The sequence below is a fragment of the Branchiostoma floridae genome, chromosome 6, assembly GCF_000003815.2.
Source record: "Branchiostoma floridae strain S238N-H82 chromosome 6, Bfl_VNyyK, whole genome shotgun sequence".
NCBI lineage: Eukaryota > Metazoa > Chordata > Leptocardii > Amphioxiformes > Branchiostomatidae > Branchiostoma > Branchiostoma floridae.
In genome coordinates this window covers 14,520,221-14,545,240 of record NC_049984.1, presented here as the reverse complement: position 1 = coordinate 14,545,240, position 25,020 = coordinate 14,520,221, and the positions used below count along the sequence as shown (strand labels likewise).

General features: G+C 41.2%; 1 protein-coding gene across 4 annotated transcripts in view; it reads right to left on the bottom strand.

Moving 5' to 3' along the window:
• Positions 1-25,020, bottom strand: part of LOC118416981 (junctophilin-1-like) — a 50,940-nt gene that overhangs the window by 2,703 nt on the left and 23,217 nt on the right. Inside the window, exons 2-7 of one of the 4 annotated variants that reach the window (XM_035822272.1) lie at positions 24,158-24,956; positions 14,376-14,494; positions 5,725-5,921; positions 5,221-5,433; positions 3,911-4,222; positions 2,671-2,970 (exon numbers count right to left, since the gene is read on the bottom strand). In XM_035822272.1, the coding sequence (XP_035678165.1) occupies positions 2,671-2,970; positions 3,911-4,222; positions 5,221-5,433; positions 5,725-5,921; positions 14,376-14,494; positions 24,158-24,956 (1,940 nt within the window). Of the gene's footprint in view, positions 1-2,670; positions 2,971-3,420; positions 3,550-3,910; positions 4,223-5,220; positions 5,434-5,724; positions 5,922-14,375; positions 14,495-24,157; positions 24,957-25,020 lie in introns of those variants that run through there. The other 3 variants (XM_035822273.1, XM_035822275.1, XM_035822274.1) reach the window with 3 other exon arrangements.

Here is a 25,020-nt window from a genome sequence, read left to right as displayed (position 1 = left end):
CATTATTTTCTGTTCAGCATTTGCTTTGTCAATATTCTTGTAAAGCCTTGTTTAATGTCTAAATTTTTGCCATTTGTTTAGTCCTGTATATTTCTGAATATTTTTTTCCAAATCTTCCTAAAGCCGTTGGCATTTTGCTATCCTGAAAGCCATTCTGGTTTGAGTCGTCCGTTAAAGGAGAAATCTGCAGCTAAATCCCATATGGTAGATTGTCAGTGTTGCTGACACTCAGTGCCACTTCATTACTTTGCAGTCTATATTTGGACGTGGCAGCCATGACTATGTAACTTGTGCACTCAGTAAAGATAGAGCAAACCGCCTATCGTCGACAGAGTGCGTAGACTGGGCTGACCCCGTTGGGGCACCATTGTGCCATCCTTCCTTAACCTTCAAATACCTCCGTATGGATTAAAATGTCCCATTTCTGCCCAAAGCTGCTTGCTAGACCAAAACTTGGGCGGGTAATTTTAGCCGTCCCGAGGTTTGCCGTGTCTGCATACCAGTTTATATCGGTGCTGGCATGCTGCTATTGTTACTCTTGTGCCACATTGTGTGGGACCGCTTCTCACTGTATCAGCCAGCATTCCTCAGTTGTGGCTGCCATTCAAACTGGGGAAAGGGAATATCTCCTCGCCATCGGAGCCTGCCAGTTTCTCGGACGTGTGTTGTCCGTGTCGACGGTGCATGTGTGCAGGCAAACTCTGCTTCTTCCTGCAATACGTCCAGAAGTTTCTGCCGAAAGTGTTGTCGATTATATTTTTGACTTAATGATGACATTTCACAAGATGCCAGAGATGAGTTAAAGCTGAGTGTCGGAATTCCTAATCCTTTCATCAGCATTTGGCAGCACTGAGCTTGTGTTTTAAAGGCAAAATTTATCATTCCCGAAATAGCAGCCAAAGAGGGGTTACGGGATGTCCTTTACATCAATCATGCTCCTAAATAGCTAATGCGCAAATGTGACACAGCTTTGCTTTTTAAACCAGTGTGGCAACTGTGTGTATGATGATAAGGTATAGTTAGATCAGGTTCTGTTCATAGCTACTTGTAGCCTGGCTACAAGACCACTGAGCAAAGGCTATATACTCCTCAGCGGAGAGAGAAATAGTCCTGTTCCCATTGTTGGCACCCTAGACTGAGTTTTCGAGTCTGCACTCAGGAGGGCCTGTGTAAAATGTCTTTTAGGACATGTTCGCCTTGGAGCTGAGGATCTGCCTGTGTAGGCCCTGGAAACAGTCTGGCATCCAGGCTAAGCTACTTGTGTCAGTTTTAGAATTTGGTCCAACCCCCATCTAGCTCAAATAGAAGTAATGTAATACAACATTCATGAACAGCTGACTCAACACTGAGGGGGAGAAGCAAATCATGATCATTACCAGGGTATGTAATATACAGTAAGCAAGGATGCACACTTGGAGTGAAAAATGGCTTTTCTGCAACACAAACAAGTGCGGGGATTAGAAAGAAAACACAAGAGATTCACTCAGCGAGTGACCAATGCTTGGGGAGATACAAAAATAGATGGCATGGGGGAAAGGTATGCCACTTATTCAAAGCCCAGCTGAGGCATTAAGTGAAACCGATGATGTTTTAACAATCTGTTTGCTAATTCCCATTTACATACAACTATGAAATCTGGTCATCAGAGTCTCTTGGCTCTCCTTTCTTTCATCGTCATGCGAAATTTTCCAGCGGTAATTTTGTGACTAGCACTTCCACAGGGTCTATGACATTGGACTGGGCAAAATCATATACAGCATTTCAGTGCATGTTTCATAGGGTAATTTATCTACATTGTAACAGATAGGAAGATGTATTATTTGTCATCCTAAAAGCAAGATTTAGTTTTAAACTTTATATAAATGTCAAACATTTTTGTACAATCAGTGTGTTAAGCTAAATGTGGATCCAAATAAAGTCAAAGTCAATGTGTTTTCTACAGAAGCATATGAAACATATTGCAACAGTCCTGAAAGATCTTAAGTTCTGGCAATCCAGCAGACATGGGACACAGTTTCTTCAGGTGTGCTTACATTGCAGCCAACCTTATTTCTAAACCATGAAGCCACAATATATTTTGGCAGCCAAACTTGTTTCGACCAGACAACAAACCCAAAAAGTTGTCTCACTGAAGCTGTGGTACGTTGGCATCATTGCCAAGTGATTTGACATAGCACTCAACAAATTTCATCATTTGTGTTTTAATGTCTTTTTAGGTATTCTTGTAAGTTTTGCATGATATCATGAAGTCACGGGTTACACAAATTCAGGTTAGAACGCAGTGATGTATCGCAGTCGATTGAGATACACCCTTAAGGAAATAAATTTGCATATTTTAGGTGAGGTACTGTTAAAAGCAACCTTTTCTCTCTATAACTATCTACTTTAATTTACTTATTTTGATGTTCAGGGTTCATTATCTGCTTGTTGTCTTTGCATTTATAAGGAATTTTCGATATCAATGTTAAGATGCAAATTAATGTGCCCCCAGATTATTAGTTTTTCTTAACATTGCTTTTGTTTGTTTTAATGTTATGCCAAACACAATTGGTAGCCTTGTGCCAAGTAAAGCTCCTTTCCTGGGCCTTTAAGCAAAGGACAGAAAGCAGGATGGACAAAACAGAACAGGACAGGGGGAACACTTTTAACCATTGCTATGTAATAACTCACCACCTCCTTTACCATCATAATCTCTGACGTTGGTTTCCATGTTGTGTCCACGACGTTCTGTTCAGTTGGGGCGGCAGCGACAGGCTTTCCATTCGGCGCCAAGGGCTCGACGGGTGCCGGTGGTGCTGGTTCAGGTTCCGGCTCGGGCTCGGGCTCTGGTGTAGGTTCTTCTACGAGTGTCGGTGTGACCGGTTCTAGCGCTGTCACCGTGTGTATCATGGTGCCCGGTTGCACGGCCTGTACAGCCTGCACGGTTTCCACCTCCTCCATGGGGGTGTCGATGTAATCCTCGGGGTACTCCTGCAAGACACAAAACACCTCACATGCTCACAACACAACAGAGGACAACAGTCATACATGGAACTGTCTGTACAACACTACAGGGAATAGAGTGATCCTACTTGTACATCACAATTAGCAGTTCAACCAATGAGAGAATGGCAATCATTAGAAGAACAAATGAAAGAGGGGCTGCGTGTTCGTTAAATATTTCCATTTTTGTGTTTTTATGTTACATTTCTAAGTTTTGACGGAGGTGGTTGGGACAATGGGATGGGACTATTGTCAAGGAAGGCAACTGACATGATACAACATTTCATTTTGCACTCTAGACAATAGTCTTTTCTGGACAGCACAACACTACAAGGAATTCTAACAACAATAAGCAATAAAAATTCTGCATGCAGGTGAAATCTACAAATTACTTTAAATTTCATTTTTAATCAAATTTCGGGACAATTTGTGGTGGAAGAGCAGTTCTAGTGTTCAAGTATTTTTAAAAGTCACCTTCTTCTTTAACTTCTGTACATTTAAACAGATTCGGTGGTTAACAGGGGTGGGTGGTTTAGAGGGAAGTTCAGGGGAGAAGTCAGAAAGACACTGCAAAGTAACACACAATGCCACAAAGACAAGAAAAATGAGAGTTGGTTTCAGTAAGACATTTTCTATGATGGAACACAATGAATTGATGCGGAATTGGTTAACCAGTAGTTAAGTGGTTATTTTTTTAGCAAAATGTTGTGATTGGTATCTACAGCAGAGGCTTTTCATGCCTAATAATAGTAATATATAAAAGCAGTCCACCTTTATTGCAAGATAGTGTGAAAATGTTGTTGAATCTAAAAACCATACTTACACATGTACAAATGATACATACGTCATGATATTATGGAGGTCAGGATTTCACAGTGGTTTTCCCATTAGTAAGTGTTATTTTCTTCCGTATAGAGTGAATGATTACCTCCAAGTATTGATCTTCAGCTGTATATTCTTCCTCAGGATATCCTTCTTCTCCAGCTGGTACCTCCTCCAAGTACAGCTCTCCTTCCTTCTCCAGATATTCGTCCTTCCCTACCGGCGCTGCTTCCTCTACCGTTGGCTCGAAGACGTCTAATGTGTGCGGGGATCTCCTCCTGTGTCGTAGCGTGGACTCTGACTCGAAACCGATGCCTGAATCCGGGGTGGTGTCGGCGGCAGGGCCGTATTCGTCATAACCTTCGTCTTCGTAAAACTCGCCTTCGTCGCCAAAGAGATACTTGAACTTGGGAGGAACCTTGTACGGAAAAATGGAAAACAGGAAGGGAAAAACACAGGCACGTAACGTGCAGTTAGATCAGACAGAAGGAAAGTAGAGCGAATAACTATACCAGGGCTAAGAATACTATTATTCTGCATATCTTGGATAGCTTTTTTCCATCAGCAGCAGTGACCACAAGAAACATAACAAAGATGGTCCTAGTCTTGGCTGTCTGCAGCTTAAAAATTTTTTTGTCCCACTTATTGCTTGGAAGCCCATGTTGAATATGTCATCCTAAAGCTAATGAACATACTTTTTCATGTCATGAATTTTGGATTCATTGGAAGGATGGAAATTTTAGTCCGTCTCAACAAGCAACTTTTCATCCCAGGACGGAGGAACAGAGCCCTGGTCCTGGTGCCATCTTAAATCCTGTAATGTAGGTACAGGAAGACATCTGAAATGCCTGAAAATTTTTGGTCTGTGTTAGCCAGCATATGCAGATGGCATACTCTGAACCCTGTAACAGGTACATGTACATTTACAATGAAAGTGGAATGTATTTCGAAGAGAGAAGCTTGAGGGGTTAGAAGTGCTGTCTACCTAAATGATTAGTGGCGGGCATGTCTTTTAACTGGTGCATGGGGTGTCTTAAGTAATCATTGTGGATGACGTCTTAAGATTTCCAGTGATATGGTATAAGAAAAGACTTTTCACATTTTCTGCAACAAATGTTTTGGGAAATATGATCTACATTGGCATGGAGTTTGTAAACTAAGTCAAGCCTGAATATCTTCCAATTTTGATGTCAAAAATTAAAAAGGAAGCATGCATGGTGTTGTTTTCATTCGTAGAAATTACTCAAGACACCCATAACTTCAGACAGTCCAGTTTCCTTACACCTACTGCCATTCCCAAAGCCAATCTGTGGGTTCGTATGGGCGGGGCCCACTCTGGTGCCAGTGCCAACTTAAGGGTGTGGATCTTAATCTTTTGGTGGCCATATTTGTGCGGTGCCTCGTTTGCAAAGGTACCTTCGGGGCTTCCAAGTTGGTGCCTATGTTCTCATACACGTCAGGCCTGCCCGCTGACATCCCCACGTCCATGGCAGTGGCCATGGCCTCCACTGTCTGGGGCTCGGGAGGAGGGGGAGGCTTTTCCTCCTTCTTGAAGGAGGAACCGAGCCAATCCTGCACAGCTTTCATGCTGAACTTCCTCTTGGGGGTGGTCTGCTCTGAATCCTGCTCCTTTGGTGGACAGATAGATAGATAGGTAGAGAGGTGAGCACCGCCTGATGAGGGACACATCGGGCACAGGAACCACACCTGTAGGGCCTTCAATCCCAACCCCTCCACTGCACATCTCTACTCATAAACTCTAACATCTTGTAGTTTACAAGTTAGTTGATTGTCCCTTTGGGTATCCCCTCCCAGAGTGCTACACTGGCTAAATGTGAAGTATTCGTAAAGGGAAAGATTATTCTAGAGAAGACCCGAAACTTTGTTAGAGAGTTATTGTGCCACCCCTCCCCCTCCTACCTTCTTGTTGCCTTTCTGATCGAGTGGATGATCTTCCGTTGTTGCAGCTTTTCTGGCCATGTCGGGGGTGACGAGTCTGGCGCTGGGGCGTGGGCTGGCCTGGGAGGGAGAGGCAGCTGAAGCGAGGGCCAGCTCCGCTGTCTCAGCAGCCTCAGCCTTGGCCGCCGCTTCTGCCCTGTTCTTTATGTACTCTAGACCTGCAGCGAGGAGAGGAGTGGACACTTCAATGTCATGATCAAGTGGTGCTTCATATTGCTGCAAAACTCTGAGCTTTCTCCGTCTGTAAGGCAGAGGGCTTCAACGTCATTATTTAGAATGCCAAGTGACAGTTCTGGCAGTATAGCCCAGGGTTCTGAGAATCCACCCACACAAGCAGACAATTCAATGTGTACAAACAGTGAAGCAAGCTGTTACGAATTGTCAATTTTTAGCAGTATAGAAAGATAATTTTGTAAACCCCCACCCCAGCCTTCTTTGTGAGTTTGATTCTCAAGGTGTACTTCAATTTCAAACAGGTAACTGGATACCCACTTTCACAGTACTCAATACTCTTGCCAAAAACAGTAAGTTTTAATCAGGGCCTCTCTCCGAATCTCTCTTGAAGGGGAAAATTACAAGTGGCATTGTTTTAATTTTGCAAAAGTTTATCGTTAGATTGATTTTTGACTATCCATCTAGGTGGACGGAATAGTTGATATATATGCTCATGTCTTTGTTTTTCTCGAGTAGCAAAATTCCATCCTGGAATGGAAAGACAGAGAAAGCCCCAATTCTAATTTTTTCTTCCCATCGCACCCATCTTATCCATAAGCAGTGACAGTCATATAAAGCAAGTATGATTATCAGCTCAGGTGTTAAGTGAATATTAGAGTGTAGGAAAATGTCAAACAGTGAAATTTTATCAACAGTCTTGCCTTTTAACCTTAAAAGCTCTTATTAAGCTTAACTGCTCAGCAACCAATCCAAACATGGGCTGTAAAGCTCTAAAAGAATGTTCCATCTAGCACTCTCTTGGATGAAGGAGCTTTAATACAGATGTGTCTGTGGTTCAGGACATGTCTTTTAGTGTTTCAAGTTTCACATCTCGTTTACGTCTACATACATGTAATAGGTTGTTCCATACATTTTAATGTTTAAAACTGTAGTTGATATAAGTAGGGTCTGAAGATGACATGGCTGTAATACAGACGTATCCATGGTAGGATTATTCTGGCTACATCTTTTCTTATGTCAAGGACATCTATAGACATCGGATAGGTTGACTTCCATGTAATAGATTGTGCCGTACATTTTAATGTTTAAACCTACAGTTAGTAAACAATGTCTGAAGATGACATAGCATCCATACAGATGTGTCGGTGGTAGGATTATTCTAGCCATGTCTTTTTTATGTCAGGTTTTAACATAGACATCAGATATGTTGATTTCCATATGATGGGTTTTACCTTACATTTCAATATTAAAGACTCCAGTTAGTGTCTGAAGACGACATGGCATTTACATGTACATTTGCAAATGCCTAAATCTTAGTGATTTTTCCTGTATTGATATTTTTGCAGTAAAGTATAACATTGACACCCACTTAATTTTTGTATTTTTCTGCATGCTTCGATCAAGATTATTTCCTTGCTCAATTTTTCTAGTAAAATGATTGATCAGTTCATTACGTTGGCCCTCACAGCAACACGTTGCATGGCAGTTCCTGAGAAGCTAATAACACGACCTATTTGTGATTGCACGGATGTTCATTTTCGGTAACTCCCAGTTAGGCCTCCTCTCATCCTCCCTCTGCTGCTGTGGGACTACTTTGCAATGCAGCACCTCCATCCCAGCCATTCTACACCATCACCTGTTGCCACCAGTGTTGAGTCTATGTCCAAGGCCTGGCCAGAAAAAATGGTTTCCGGTTACGACGTCAATGTGGTCCTTTAAAGAATGGGGTCGGTGTGTAGGGATTCTCTGCTGTAGTTTTTTCAGATCTTGGCCAAAGGCCTCTGATAAATAAAGATGAGCACGGTAAAACTGAAAGGCACCAATATTTTCAATTTCATATTTTTATTATACAGATATACAGTACATCTGTATAAGTATCTGAACAAAAAAGAACAATGTTTGCTACACATTTTTATGTCAAGTGTTAACAGCATTAAGCAATGAACTGTTAACAGAGTTTGAAAATTGAAATACAGGATGTTTGGTTTGAAATTTATGACCAAGATGTCAGATCTAAAATTTTATGCCTTATGCTTGCGGCAAAAAAAAATAGGGTCAGCAGGTTTTTGCTATTGTCAGTCGGATAATGGGAAACACAAAATATTTTTCCTAGGCCCAAGGTCTCTCACTAAATGAGCTTCGAGACAAACAGGTTTTTAATGAGTGCTTCTGCTGTGGTGTCTAATGAGCATCCAATGCTGCCGACCTCTTTATTGGATAACGAAATATTGATCAAACTATCTAATTGAATACAAGTGTACATATCGAGGTGGGGAACCACATGTCGCTTCCTCTTAGAGGTGTTCTCTCAATGAGAAGACAAAAAACAATAATTCCCTGCTCTGAAAGAATCTTAAAGATGGAGACAATTCTGATGTAGTTGCTGGTGGAGCTCAGGAAATCGGTGATACTGATATAAGGCAGACGGAGTCGCTTACTGTCGCAGAGGGGGTTGGACTAATGATCATTACCTCTTGCTTGCTAGATTAATGAGGTACATGTATGCAAGTGCTTGAGATGCTACGATTCATCATCCTATTTTCCAAACTGCTTCGACAGAAGATAATCAACAACATTCATTCCTGTATGGTGTGCTAACATCTGGAGAAAAAATATTACTTCGCATCGGAAAGGAGTCGGGAACGCTATCCAGACGGCTTCCTTAACGAGAGCCCGCAGCTTAACTTGGATGTTTTGGTATTCCCAGTGCCTGTAGGACTCTGACGTCAAGACCGGAATCCTCTTGATACCCTCTCCCCTTTGCCTCTCTCCATCTCTGCATGCTAATTCAACCTTTAGTATGTGGGGCTTGAGACCCGCCGAGACTGCATCCATTACGGACTGCCATAAATAAGAGGCGGCAAGCTGCCACAGTGCTTTAATCTTGCAGCCCGCTTATTTTTCTCTAATTGCCCCCAATTTTTGCTGGAAAACCCTTCCGATAACTGCTCACTTTGCCAGCCTCTCAGGCATTTAGAACTCTACATGAGGAAATCTTCCTCTGAAGAGATTTTTCTTGGAAGAAAACGTGAGAACACAAATATGAAAGCTTGCACCAGGAGCTAGAGACTAGACCTAGACCTAGACTCCTTTGGGCCAATGACTTAACAAAAGCAGTTCAGCTGATAAACAACACAACACCGCAGCAAAGACAGGTGAATATGCTAGATACCTTTCCCTTTATCTTATTCCACACATTGTGACTCACAAATGCCATAGCTAAGAAATTCAGAGGCAGAGAAAAAGCTATCAGACATGCCATAGCAGCAATTAAGTTGCTCACTGAGCCATCCCAAATCTCCACTGATTGCTTGTTTAACAAAACCTGTGCCAAAAGACTGTAAATAGGAAGTGATTAGGTTTTGCTTGGTTGCCACTATAAAAAAATTTGTAGTTGCTATTTTATGTAAGATCTCATTAACAAGTTGCTATTGTGTAAAATTTCATTAACAAGTTGCTTTTACCCAAGACTTCTTAATGGCTACTGCGAATTGGTACACAAGGCAAGATTTTATCTACAGTATTTTCTACTTTGTTTCCTGAACTGACACTCAATATTTGCTTTTTGTTTTGTATCATTTTGACTTATTGAGAAGAATATTGAGCAGAACTGAAACAGCGGCTAAAGCAATTGACTGATCAATGCTGATGACATTGAAAAGAATTAAATGATTAGTCTATGTTGATGTAGAAATGAAGCCCCACGTGAGCATTTTCGAAAATCATACGATGTGCGTCGAACAAAATGTTGAATGAACGACACTTGGTATTCTGGTGTGGTTTTACATCAGAGCTAATTTCACTCAAGTCTGCCACTCAACTCTCTTCACCCTCGGTATCTGCCAACCGCTGACAACACAATTTCATTCAGTGTGTGCAGAAGTCAACCCTAATGTCATCCCCTTCCCATTCATCTTCATGTTCCAATGAGGGTCTGCATGCCTTTTAGAGCGAGGCATAAAGAGCCATTTTGATTCAATGTTAATCTTACCTGATCCACTCTAATCTGACACTAGTTTTTAACGAGAATTACATGTATTCATGAAATTGGTCATTTTCACTCTTCGTTATTTGTTATACCAAATTCATTGTAGAGCAACATTGACAAATTATATGTATCACGTACATGTAGTCGAGCAACAGAATTCTAGTTTTACCCAAATTGAGATGCTCATACATGTATCTATTGCACTGTGTACTATAGGAATTTGATTTACCATTAAGCATTACTAGGTCCCCCCATGCAGACCCTCACCAATGTGTACATAGATGTACGAGGACACGTTGTAGTAATATGTATGAAGTGAAGATGAGATGTTCACTGAATCACAATTCCATCCCAGTCATACAGTGGAGAGCAACTTCATCAAGTGGTTTCCTATCTCCATCATGTAGTAAACCCTGTCATCAAGGACATCTGTAATTGTACTTCAACATGACTGTTAAAGAATGAGGTTTGGCAATGGATGAAGGGCAGAGGCGCATTTATATGACATGGAGAAATATCATTCCTGCATAATTGGTTGGAGCCATTGATTCTTGGATCAAAAAATTAAATACTGATATGGAATATCACAATTAAAACATAGTCTGAGAGGTACCCTTGTTCACGCAGTTTCAGGAATGGACGTAGTTGGGCTCAAGTTTTTCTCCCAGCCCTTATTTGGATCTTGAGAAGTACATGTAAGGATTTCGTAATAGATTTGGGTGGCCAGAAAGCATGTTTACTGATTTTACATCCAACCAGAAGTCATTACTAGATTTACCAGACTATCCTTATCAAACCATGATCAAGGCTGCCACCTCCTTCCCCCCCTCATGTCGTGTCTGTGACCTTTGACTTCCATGTAACCGTGACGACCCTATTCTGAGCTGACGCAAAATTGCAGATGCCACTTGAAAGTCACCAAGAAGCTTTTATAGGCGTGTGTATCAGTCTTAATTCTACATTCTTAGATTTGAAACCCCAAGACTTCATCAACATTTTCAGCCACATGTCTAATATTAAGAGAAAGCGAATTGAATGCCAGTGATTGAATATCAGAAGTCACCACGGCATAGGGCATATTACACATCAAAGTGCCGCAGCTGCCTTGAAATGCACGCCATGACATTCCCCCAACAAATGATAAGAATCTTATACATATTTCGTCACTTGTAAAGTACGGGGCCAGGGCACGTCCTCTAGACTTTTTATCTTATCAATCTGCGTCCTTTCTTCTTGCCGTCACATACAAACTATATTTGTTTGAACTGGGACCTTGCCAGGGAATTTGTTATAGTTATTGGGTGGGTCGACTACTCTCTCTTGGCAACCAGGGGCTGAAGTACGTGGATCTTACCAAAGGCAGGACTAATTCGAAAGGGTCTGGAACCGTTGGTATTCGGCACTAACTCAAGTGAACTTTACTGTAACAGTAGTTACCCCAAATGCCGCTAAAGCATTGTAGGTTTTGAACCACTCGCACTTGGACGGTCCCGTACTCATTCGATAAGTGTGGGGAATTCGGGTGCTCGAGATGTAGCTCTACTCAAACATGGAACCTCAATCTAATGTCCAATATGAAGGACTGCCCTAACCAATGCTAGGTACTCAGTGTTCGGTGCAGTACTTCAGTGGCATATCAAGGGATGGTTTGTATACATTTGCAATACATATAAAAGTACATAGAGAGAGAAATAAAAAAAGAGACAAGGAAATCTGTTCAAGTGGCTCCAACATAAATATACTTGCAAATAGAAATGTTCGATTTTTCTTATACCTACAATTGAATTAGATACCCTCAGCAGATAACAGACTGAGAATTGTTGGCAATCTGATACTTTAAGGTATGGAATCAGAAATGTTTATTAAGTTCATTAAGACAAACATGAAAAAGGATGATCTCAACTTTCATTCCATCCAGACAATGATTGATAGGCACCAAAAGTAATCAATGAGACAATATGGACAACATATGCCATATATAGCACTAAATACTACCCATTTCATTAGCATTCTGATGAGGTCTCTCTATTTCATACAAGGGTTTTCTATAAAAGAAGGTTTGTATATTGTTGCTAGACTGTAGAGAAACAACAAGTACCATTTTCATTTGCAATAAGTACCATTATGTCCCAGATTGTGTAAGAATATTGAGAATATTGGAATACCCAAAATGCTAATGTCCAATTTAAGAAATGTCCATTGTATGGAAACATAAATGAGATATTTGGACATCATTTGTCAGCATGTCTTTCACGGTTATTTTCATTCTAACTAGCTTGGTAGAAGAATATTCTATTACTACTGACTGCGTATTTATGTTTTTGTTGCTACGATACATTTATATTACAAAGTGTTCAACATTCACTACCTTTTCATGAAAGAGATATTGTATGTAATATGAGTAATTGCTTTTCATTGCATGTAAATTGAATTTATTAGAAGCCATTGATGTTGTGGTGGCTATTTTACATTCATTATAAAGCAGCACACATTCACAGCAGTAATGTACTAGTTTGCACTAGTCTAAACTGGTTTATAACTAATATAAGGGTTTAAGTATGGCAGCCTTTGTAAACTACCAGTAACTCATACGGCACCTACTTTGAAGGCTATACAATCACTGCCTTTTTACGAAATGAAAATTATATATATTATGACTATTTTCTTTTTATTGCTCATTCCTAGTACCCAAGCCACTTCCTTCCAGTTGGTTCAAAGCACAGAATGTAATGAAATATTTTCTCATCACAACATCAAAAGCCTGGCCACCCTTATGTAAGGAGACCACCTGGAAAGATTTATTTCTTTACTGATCAATTTCCTGATGCTGAATAATTCCATTATCAAACTGCCGAAAGGGACGGCAAGCCATAATTCACGTCCGGAATTCCATGCTGCATATAGACCCTTGGGGCGCTTATATAAATGCTGTGTATAATGCTGTATGTTACAGGAAAGGGTACTGCAGGATGGGCTGACATATATCAGGACTGTACAAAATGTACATCACCAATGCCACAATGCGAGGGCTGCCAAGCAAGCTCCCAAATCTGACCCCAGAACACTGAATGTTGACTGAAACTTTAACTTAGATTGTTTTGTAACTGAACATGAATTTGATTTGTTAATAAACTGTTTCATGCCATATTTTTTACGTAGTCTTGCAGACTGACTAAATTGTATATCATCTTACACAGAAGGTGATGCAACCAAGCATGCTCCATTAAGGGTTTATGAAAACACTCGTAATTTGCTAGGCTTTGATAGGAAAGCCAATTTCCAGCTCAGAGTTTTCATGAAGTAGCTGTGTGTATCTGTTCCATCAAGGTCCCTCCCCTGCCCGATTTATTACCATCATTCCATGCCTTCTTTGACACACCTGATTGTGATAACTGATGGTTCGTTTCCTGCCCGAGTTGCGCATGCCTTTCTCCAGAGAGCTACCATTATATTGCTATCACAGAAACAGTTACCGCTTTTTATTGGGACTGAGTACAGTTTGTTGATGGTGCTAGAAAGACTCATGATCTTTGAATGGTATTTTTAGGTTCTATTTGTCAGACAATCTGATAACGCTAGTTCACCTTTATCCGTGGGATAGCCTATATCCGTTGTTTTAAGGTATTTAAGGGTATCAAGTTGACGGACGTTGGTTTTCAATACCTTCATATTTTCTACGTGGTGAAAATAGTGCAATTTGAAACCATTGTCGACTTAACTTTATTTCAAAATAACGGATATAAGTTACCCCACAAATAAAGGGAACTAGTGTTATATTTTCCTCAGTAGTCTTGGTGTCTGATAAATTTCCTTGTAATGTGACAAAGAAAGTGGACATTGTCTAATATGAACATGAAAAATATGAAAATATAACACAGAAAGAATAAGTTTCAATACTGGAAACCTATTACAAGCAAACAGTATGATGACATCACCGTGTTCATAAACTCTCTGGGACACTTTCTGGACTTGGACCATCAATGACATACATGTGACTAGCTGTAGACTGGGATTTCTGTGATGTTGACTGTTGCTTTTCAGGAGATACATCAGGCATGCCTAGTTGACTTACAAGTAGGTGTGAAGTTGGCTAGAGTAACTCGAGTTCTTATTTTTCCTCAGAAATGTGGACATGGCGATGATTAGTGTTTGACTAGTAAACCTGCAAACTAACATTGCTTCCTACTACTTACTGGCTTTTGGCAAACCTGGCAAATGTTGAGTTAAACTGTGGATGCACTGGTGCACCTACATGTAGCTATTTGTGAAGGGCTATGCATGCAAAGGCACTTACTTTAACATTACAGTATGTTCTACTTTATTTGACTTTGTTCACCCAAAATTCTTCAGAATCTGTGCACATAAATTGTGAGGATAAGTGCACCAGAGCACCTTTACACAAAAATGAGTTCAAGCCTGATGTAACGTTACCAATGAGCGCTGCTCTTACCTGGTTGGTGGAAGGTTGGAGACAGTTGCCGTGCGACTAATCGTGCAATGTCTGATTCTTCTCTTGCGTGTTGTCTGGCAATGTCTGCTTGTTCGGCCTTTGCCCTCGCGTGGGCAGTTCTGCAAGGAAGAACATCTTTTATATAAACTCCCGTTGAAAAATTATGTGCAGATTCAAAGGAAGGTCATGCCACATCATAAAACTCTGTTCATAACATCATGGAAAAATGGTCAATCTCGATTTTTTTTAAAGACATTCGAAAGAATATCTCAATTGCATCAAAAGTGCTCACAAAAATTAAGATATTGAGAGGGAAGCATGGTTTTCCAATTGACATGCAAAACATCAAAGTCAGTATACATTTTGCATCAAACGGATGTGATGCTTGTTTTAATATCTGATTTCTAAATACCTTCTTCATAAGTTTAGGAGGCCAGTGTTGTATCATTTAAGCACATACTAAGAAGATCTTAATAAATGTTACAGATTATTTTATGTCATATTTTAATAACCTACTGTACATTTAATCTATGCATAAATTTTTCATGAGTTGCGTTAGTTAGTCATAGGATTCCAACGTAGACTGCAATGTGTATTCCTCATTATACACAATCTATGGAGCCATATGCTTTTCTGTGTCATCATTTAAACATGAGCCGGTGTTCAGAGAGCCATGAATCTTTGGTGCTTTCAACATCACCCCAGTTCTGTCAGAGTAGGATCTTATCTGACTGTGAGAACATGTTGCATGTATCACAGTTTGCACCTGTTTTATGGGTCGATATCTTCAACCTTTCCTCTGTCCCATGGACAAACTTTAAACCTGGGATTCTATTTGACAAATTGGCATGTTTATCAACTTAATGACATGCAAACAAATGGTGGGATTTGTAAGACAAATCTAATCAAGTAGCTTAAAGAGCAGCAGAATCTTTTGTATGATTTGCTTTTCAAAAAAATGTCATAAATTTGCAGTAAATTGTCATGACATTTGTAACGTAAGGCTTAAAAGCTGAGAAATGTTTGTAAGACATGATTTTCAAGAAATAATGTCCTGAGTTTTCAGAAAATACTAGTGAAATGGGAAGGCTTTAAATGCAGCAAACATACTTCATCTAGTACTCATTTCAGAAAGCAATATCTATCATAGTTAAGGAAATTTTGATATTCTGTCAGGCATCCTAGATGACATTTCTCACTTATTACTAAAGCTGGTACAGCATACAAATATGGCAGGTAATTTGCGTCTGAGCAGCGCATTATTAAACAAATGCTAAACCCTTGATACAGCAGAAATCCTATTTCGTCTCTTCAATTTCCTACATGCCACAGAAAATGCAGATTCCATCTTAACCTAGTTAACAAATATTGTTAGATATGTTCTTGAGACATGTTTGTCTCCGAGACCTATCCTGGGACTAAAATTTGCTTGTTGGGACAGACAGTATCCATGTTAAAAACTCAGAACTTCATTACATTACATTTTTTTTACTCGAGTAAAATGATAGATTTAACAACAAAAATCAAGATTAACAACCTTGTCTTCCAAATTCAAATTTTGTCTTTCCCTTTGGAATGCTCCAAATTTTGCCTTTTCTTTTGGAATCATGGTTAATGTTTTCCGAGACCTGCAATAGATAAACTCCCTCAATAATGAATGAGAATGACATAAATTTAAAGCTGGAGACAACCCTACTTGTTACACAACCCCAATAGACTCCTCACACTTGTGATATGCCATCAACCATTTGCGGAATGGTACTGTTTTATTCAGACCTCATCTGTGAGCAGAGTTATCATCATTCCCGTCTGCTAGGAGAAAATGTCAGTGTTAAACATTTGGAGTAGACGATTTTCTCTGCCAAGAGAGGCTGCACTGGTTGACAATATGCCAACAGTCTATGACTCATCAAAAAGGGATGCTAGGATGACTTGCACTTTGTTGCCAATTCCTTACGATGATGAATTAGAATTCTTTCTGCTTCTCTGAATCATCACTTCGTTTCCTTCCTTCTCATTCTCAGGAAAATTGATCGGTTTATTAGTATGCGGGTCTTGAACATTTGTCTTTCCAGTTTCCTCCTTGCCTGAACCTGCTGGAGGATTCGTTCTGCCCGACTGGCAGGAAATAGATATTGATCTGTGTATTTCTGCCTTGGGGAGGGCTTTACCTTCAGGCAGGCATGAAATACAGCATGGTCAGTGGCCTCTCACCTCTGACATTTGGGAGTGCAGTGGCATTTATCTGTCTTGAAAGGGGCACCGGTGCTGTCAGAGGATGGGGCTTTACTTCATATTCATACGGCTTAGAATGTCAGATGACAGTTTGTTCTCAAAAAGTCATCTGTCATTTGCCTTCTGCCTTCCCTTTCATATCATCCACAGTAAGAGAAACATGCTTTTTGATATCCAGACAGAAGGTTAATGTACATATTGTGAATGCAGGAGTTATGGTAGACCTGCCCTATGTACTATGTATGAGGCTATAGACATAGGAGGAACTCTTACCCTTGATTTGAAGCTTTCCCTCTAAATGTTTCATGTTTACTTTTTTGTCATTCCAGAAAATTCTGATGCAGAATTATGTGTCTATGTCACCAATTTACGAAATGCTACATGTAATGATACATGAATTGAGATGTTGAGGTAAGGACACTTCACAGTTGCCTCTGTGGTTCGGGAGATTTTGTTTTGTCTCTTGATGTTTGTGTTTTTCTGTGTTTGTAGTTATTTGAATGCAGTAGAGTGACGGGATGTGAGGTGGAAGATGGTGTAATTGGAGACTGGCAGGATGTAAAGGTTGACATTGAGGGGATAATGGTTTTCCTGCAGGCTGGCAGAAAGTGATAGAACTCACCATTTACAGACATTCCAGGTCATGGGGTCAATGGAAGAGACTACTAATTCATAAAGCGGTCTTTTTATCAGTGTTTTTGCATATATTTTCCATATGCTAACAGATGTAATTTCAATCAAAACGTAATTTGCATAAGTAATGAATTAAAGACAACACAAAGAATGTTAGAGAGATATTTGGACTCTTATTTGTCGTGATTTTATGACACAGGCTCCTTTTGCCCCAGCTTCTCCCTAAACACTCTTCAACCTCACTACCTGTCAACTTCTGAAAACATAATTGAATCTGCTGTGCACCAAATCAAATCAAATGTCCTCCTGTATCCACGAGTGTTCATGCATATGTTGTGGCATGTTCAACGTCAACACTCTCAAGTAACCACTGGACACACCATAACATGGTTGCCTCATGCAATTTTAACAGACCACATCCATTATTTATGACTTTCATGGCTGGTACCTTTGATAGACATCAGTTTTCAGCTTGCAGAGACACACATGCCTTTTATGTTGCAAGTGGATTACTGTAAATGCATTTAAGTTCGCGGAGATTTGATATTGCGTTAGCGGGAAAATGAACTGTTCGCGGTGGTTTTAATTATGCGGTAGCACCATGCCCTGTGTTCTCTTACTGTTATGGAAAAATGTTTGCAGTGGTTTTAAATTTGCGGTAGCACCATGCCCTGTGGTCTCTTACTGTTATGGAAAAATGTTCGCGGTGGTTTTAAATTTGCGTTGACGCTCTTGCCGTGAAAATCGCAAACATTAAACCACTGCGAAAGTTTCTGCATTTACAGTACTTCAAAACTATGGTGTGTTTTGCCCCAGCGCCACCATTGTAATTTTCTGGTACAATATCGTATTGATTACTATGTGTGTATGTGGTTTGCTTCTAATGGGTTTTCCTGACTTCTAAAGACCTGTAATCAAGACTGCCATTGATCTGGCCCCATGTCTGGCTGCCACTCACTGCACACATGCCAAGGGGTGGGAGGGGTTACAGATTGCAGACTAACGGGATCTAAGAGGGACACAGATCAACCATCAAAGCAAATAGAAGCTGGCAACAATCTGCTGCCTGGGCAGTTCTAGTGCAACTGCTTGGTTCTTTGTGAATGTTCTCCTTGTAGTGCCTAGTGGTGCACAAGGCAACAAGTTTCCTTGCTGTTTCTGTAACGGTATATTTTTACAGGAAGGAGTTTTTATCTCTCCCCTTAGATGTGCTTGATGCACCTCCTTCAAACACAAGACCCTCATTTTAACCCCCCTTCCAAAAGACAGTGCAGCCCCAACAAAGATGACCTGCCTAAGATTGAACCGGTTATCAACCAATTGGAACCAGAAGCTTAACCATGAGACCGCTACTGGTTGAGCCACAGTGACATCTCAGCTAGAGGGACACCCCTTGGTGATGACAGTTAAAATGTTTCTCAGAAACGCAATAAGAGATGAGTAGGTGGGAATTTCAGGCCTTCCTTTGATCCAAGGCAAAGGATGAGGTCAGTACGCTTGGTAGAATAAGGTTTCGTCTTCTTCCACCTACAGACTGTGATTGACAAGATATGTACTGGTTTTAGAGCTGTGGAGTGTCTCAGTCATTTCACTAAAATTTGGGTTGAACAGCCTTGACACACAGGTGATGATTTGGTACCGTTTATGAGGAAATCCAACAGTTTTGCTGATGTTAAGGAGCAACACGTTTTGCAGTGGGTCCTGTCCATGGTGCTTAACTGCTGTTATAGTTTCTCAATCACACTACATAAATATGTTTATTCATTGAGTACTTCCTTTCATCCTAGTTCTTTTTATACCGATAAAATAAGAAGAATATTTAGAAGTGTTATCTAACGTTTTGTGAATGTTTTCACCACTGCTTTAAGAATCAATTTCAAACATGAGCTTTCTTTACAACGGAAAATCGTTCGTTTCTATGAGAAGAATGCTATAGTTTTAAGAAGAATTATTCCAGAACATCATGAGAGATAGAAACGAAAACAGTTGCCAACATACAATTTAGAAGTGAACATTAGAAAAACGAAGTTAAGTTCATAGTTATGGTGGTATTAAAGATTTTGCAACCCAAGCACGGCACAAGAGACTGGTGGGAAGCTCTTCCATTCTCCGTGCATCCCCCTGCCTGATATATTGGTAATCACATGCATATTGACCGCCGTCCATATCAGGGCAGTCAAGGGTTATGGACATTATCACAACATCATTGGATCGAGGTCACCGACATCTCCTTTTCTCGACATTGTATTGATTTTTTGATCGTGCACTTGCGAAGGTTGGGCGTAATGTACAGATGGCTTGTAATGTTTCCTTACCAAAAAATCCAGCTCTCCGCCCCAATGGTACAAATTATCACCAAGTTAAACCTATAGTAGTATCAAGAAAACTTAATGAACTGAACGTTTGCTGATGAAAATAAGAAAAACACAAAAGGTATTGACAATTTTTTTACCAGTAGGTTTAAGCACTACTATGTTAGTTAGGCAATGATATAGCATCGCGATGTTTGAATGTTTCACCCTTTGGAAGAAAGGGGTATGGAGCAGTTTCTACACATCATCAGGACGGTCCCAGTGGAGTTTACATGAACATGTAACGTTGAGTTCCCTGTAATTTGTTTTGCTTCACGTGACGTGCAACCGCTGCCCTATGCCTGATGAGGTCATCAGCAAACCTGCCGCAACGTCGGCGACGTCGGCAGGTTGAGTAATGACTGCATTACTGTCCCTTAAGGGCCCTTCTCTTCATTGTTCTCTTGTCTAGCACCATGGAAGGTTCATTTCTTACAGACGCAGACTGCTCCCAAGGGCTGTGGTATACTGACTTCATCATTATCGCTCGGTTGGAGGGGATCATAATCTAATAACCAAGGCAGTATTTCATCCTTCTCTCGGTGACAAAGGTCGTTGCCTGCGCTTTTGAATCTGTATGTATAATGCAGGGAACACGGTTTGGATCAAACGCGGGGCATTGTAGTCTGATGTTTCTTACCGTAAAGTTTGCTCTCAATCTGCATGAACGTGACAAAACTTAAAACTGTCTCATTTAGAGATGTCTGTGATGTCGTCAACCGGTAAATTTGCTCAGCACATAGAACGTGTGTACCCACGAAGATACTACCTTAGATTTTTTTTAAGTTAACCATACTGAAATCAAATTTTACAAACTTTACTTTCTGCCGTATTGCCAGAGCAAGCTTACAGTTCCTTTGGGAACCCCGGCTTATGTTTTGCTTCAGCCAAACCAATGAGAAATGAGCTGACATGAAATACAATATTTCCAGGTAGTCGGTATGACTCATAATGACTCATACACGATTTCAATTTGCTGTTTAACTTTTACTTTAACAAATAACAACTAAAAGAAAAATGGTAACTTCTTTCCATCCGAGTAAACACATTATTTCCTTTTAAAAAATACGCCACATTGATTGCCTGGTTGACGTCTGTATCAATTATGTTAATCGGTTACTTGGCCATCTTTCATTCGAAAACATGTAGATTTAGAAAGAGCATCGTATCGTGTTCTGTTTCCGTCCCATGAGATACTGTTGAGTGTTGTATGACGCGCTATCAGGTGTATGAAGTTGTTAAAACGGCCTTGTCTCATTAATAAAACAAGAGGACTTAGAGTGCTGCAAGGCTTTCGGTGAACTACCAACGGAGTTGTCCAGAAATGACAGACACTAAACGAAATCGCTCGCTAGAGGTCTTAATATCATAAAGACGTTTCAAAAGATTGCACCTAAACTTGGAAAACGAAAATTAACATTTCTAAAATCTCCATACACTTTGCATGCACTTCTCATATTGAAGTCTTAAAAATATGCTGGTTCCCTCAAATCAATATTTCTGTCATTTCTTTGAAAAAAAATGAACATTTTGGCACCTCTATCGAATGACGAATGCCCTAGTAAATCCCACGGATATAGTTCCATTCTACCGAGTTCCCGTAGAACAAATCGGCGGCGCACTTGGGAACAGACGCCGCACGACAGTTCGTAAAGTGATTCGTTGCAGACGAGATGTCTTCATTACGTTAGCAACATAACACGGTTTACCAAAGCGTGTTACGGCGGGCCCTTCGTTAACCCACGTTGTTGGGTATACCGTGGCGGTGATTGGTTTTAGAATTCCTGCAAAATCATGGCCGACGGGCAATCGAGTTTTTGTTGAAGGCAAGACCGCGCCTGTTATATCACTGAGTTACGGAGTCCCACAGCGACGCCTTGCTTATTGTATAACCGTACGTACTCGCAGGCGCGCGCACGGAATGATCTTAGCGGCTTCAGGCGCTGTTGTAACGCTCATGGGGGAAACTAGTACGGTAGAGTTAGGCTTAGGTCCAAATTTCCAACCCGGGGCCCAGCCGGGTAGTTTTAGGAAACAAAAAATATGATATAAAAGGCAACGAAAGACACAGAACGTAAAGAAAATAGTCATGAGTATAATTTGTGTGTATTCCTTGACAAAACCTTTTATTTTTCGTTTCCGCAAATATCCCGGCCGGCGCCCGGTTTGGAAATGGGACCTAGGCCTTAGTCTGCCGATGTTTTGTACAGTTACGGTTATGATCTGACTTGACTACTTGTGCATAACTTGATGAGACATATGACGAAAATCGTCAGGATGCCTGGAAAATTCACTCATCAGTTTGAATTTTCTATACATCGCAAAACGTTCAGAAATGCTGACTAGTGGTGTAGGTGTTGCAATCATTCCGGCTACATGTATTGCTGCATGATGATCAAATTATCAGGACAGCAAGCGGTGCAACAGCTTGTGTTGCTGTTTTTTTTTCTTCTTAGGCCTCAGGAAAATGTTGATTTCCGGTCACCTGACCAACCCTACCACAAACCTGCCGACCCTAGCCTTTCTTGTGTAAACCGCTGGCAAGACAAAAACCTTTCGATTGAGATGATGAAATTCAATATCATAAAACGTCCTGTGTTTCCCACTCAGCTTAAGGCTTTAAACAGTTGAAATAAGAATGTGTAGTGAAAACATTGTACAGAATTAGAATGTGATGTTGAGAATGCCAGTGTCCTTCATTTTTACATGCTTTGTTAAGCTCTGTTTGTTGGATCATTTCGGTTGAAATGTAAGAAGGAAAAAAAAAAGAAAATAGAGAATCCCTACCATATTTTTTTTCACAACCAGGGCTGTAACATGATACACAACTGTGTGTTGTTTTTTGCTAGGTGAAACGTTCCTGAATCACAACGAATCTTCTGGAGTGTGCTGTAACTTTACATGTATTCATGGAACGAATACGTTTGGCTTTTATTTATAGCGTAGTGACTCATGGCATGACCTTTGTGAGAACGTCGTTGAATATTGTAAGAGCCTTTAGGTTTGATCCTGCCGGCTTTGACTCGTTAAGGTGGTATCTCATTGCACTTCAGCACCGGTGCGGTACCGCGGGGTTTGAAATATTACTCAACGAATGTCAGAGATATAAAGAACGTATTTTCTTACGTTCTCTGTATTTTGTTGTCTTCGAAGTCTTACTTTTACGTATTACGCAATATCTAGATTCTACAAAATCGGCGAAAATAACACAACAGTGCCGCAGTAAAGGAACCCCGCAGTGCTGCCCCGGTGCCCCAAATGCAGTGAGATACCACCGTTACAAATAACATTTCCCGGGGCGCCGCAGTGCCGCGCCGGTGCCTCAAGTGCAGTGAGATATCACCGTTACAAATAACATTTTCCCCGGGGCGCCGCAGCACGGTAGGTCTCCTGGATGGAAACTCCGACACGAAGATGACGTCTCTGTCTGACCAATGGCGTGAATCGGCTCCACCGCTCATCCATTCTTCCCAAACAAGGTGTAATCAGTCAGGCTGGCTCGCCGGGAATCTCACAAGGCACAGCAGCGCCGCGATTACAGGCCCGCCATATTAGTCTTTATTTATGTCATCGCAGCCGTTCTGACGTTGTTATGCTGACCGAAAGACGTACATGTACCCACATGTGGAAGCCCTTCCTTGTCGTAGCCGTATAACAACAGTTGCGCTTAACAAGCGTACAACATCTGAATGATGACACAGCCCCTTGTCGCGGCCTCCTGTTTCAAGGCTGAGTGCCGTTTGAATGAACCTATAGCTATTACATGTCATTTTGCCCTTCGATGGGGGCCAATGAGCGACGAATTATACAATTTGCCGGCGAAATGGCATCGCGGGCATGCTATTGACTATGAAGTCGATGTTGTAGCCATTCACGGTTAGATGTATATCAACGAGGGTCCGGTGATATGGCCAGATCTGGCAATTATTTTCAATGGAAACATTATTCGTACCTTGTATTAGCATTCTCCAAATGAGTACTTTGTCTTAGTTGTTTGTTTTTTTCTTTTCAGCTGCATACGTGTTGATTTTTTTTATGAAAGATATGTAGTAGTTGTTACAGGCTTCGGTTATATCAGCACGAGGTTTGGTTGGAATGTATACTTATGTTAGGTAGATCCCAAATAAGGTAACTTAGCGATTATTTTCTGGTACTATGGGGGGTTAAGTAGATACTTGGGAATGAAGAATGCTTATATAGTAAACTTCTGGGAACATTTCCAATAATAGACCCACGAGAGCCCATGTTACTGGTAAAAAGTGCTTAATAACACTCTTCTTGAACAAACAGTTTCCTAGCTTAGCATGAAAGTTTGTCTGGGTTGGAAGTTAAGTTAGCACCATCAATTAACGACTGTCTTGCTGCAGTGTTAGTATTCCTCAGAACTCAAGCGACCAATCACACGAGATCACTTGATCTTACACATCAGCGATTGGCCAACACCAAGGAAGTTGATACCGCCCGCCGTCTCTGTATCCTAGTTTGGTATCCTAGACCGTTACCACGTGACCATACGGAAACTGCAGACATGCACGTTGTCCTCGCCATGCCAAGACGACTTACCTTGAAACTGCAATGTCTGCCTTCTGTCTGGCGACCTCTGCAGCTTTTAGAGCAGCTTCAACAGCCTGGTCCACTCTTTCCTTTATCTTGGCGTAACGCACCGAGAACAGGTTCTTCTTCTTCCCTGAATGCACTAGGTAGTTGTGCTTGTATTTGCCTTCCTCTTTGGCTCCATTGGGATACGTGGTGCATCCATATCCGTGCTTTCTGTTGTTCAGCCACTCACCCTCGTATCTAAGTCCGTCCGATCTCTGGCTGATACCAAACCCACTCCGCTTGTCATTCTTCCACTCTCCCATGTAAGTCTCTGTTGTGTTAGCGTCTATTTCTTCTGCCACCATGTGCGGCATTTCGTACTCTGACGTGGTGCCCGTGGACTCCACCCCGCTAATACTAGAAGGTGTTGTTGATTCTACATCTATGTCACTGTATTCACTACTGCGGTAAGACGTTTGACTAGCTTGACTACTTCCACTGCCTTTCTTGCGAATCCTTAACCCCGAAAGGAAAGACTTTCTGATGCTGCTGGTGCGCTTAAGGAAGGCTTGCTTTTTCTTAGGCGGAGGCTCGTCGAAGATGTTGAGAACGAAGCCGCCTCTGGCGCCAGAGACCTGGAGATTGGTTTGGCTGGGGGTGGCCTCGTGGGCCCCCTCCCCCACACTGCTCTCCTGGTCGCTCCGCAGAGAGGCCAGCGAGGTGCGCACGGGAGAGTTGATGACGGACGCCATGCCGTACGGCACGCTGCTCCTGATGCCGTACCCCTGCCGCATGCCAGCCACCCACTGGCCCTGATACGTGCCTGCAGAGCAAGATGGAAAAACGTTACTATACAGCACATACTATACAGCACATTTCATGTGTGG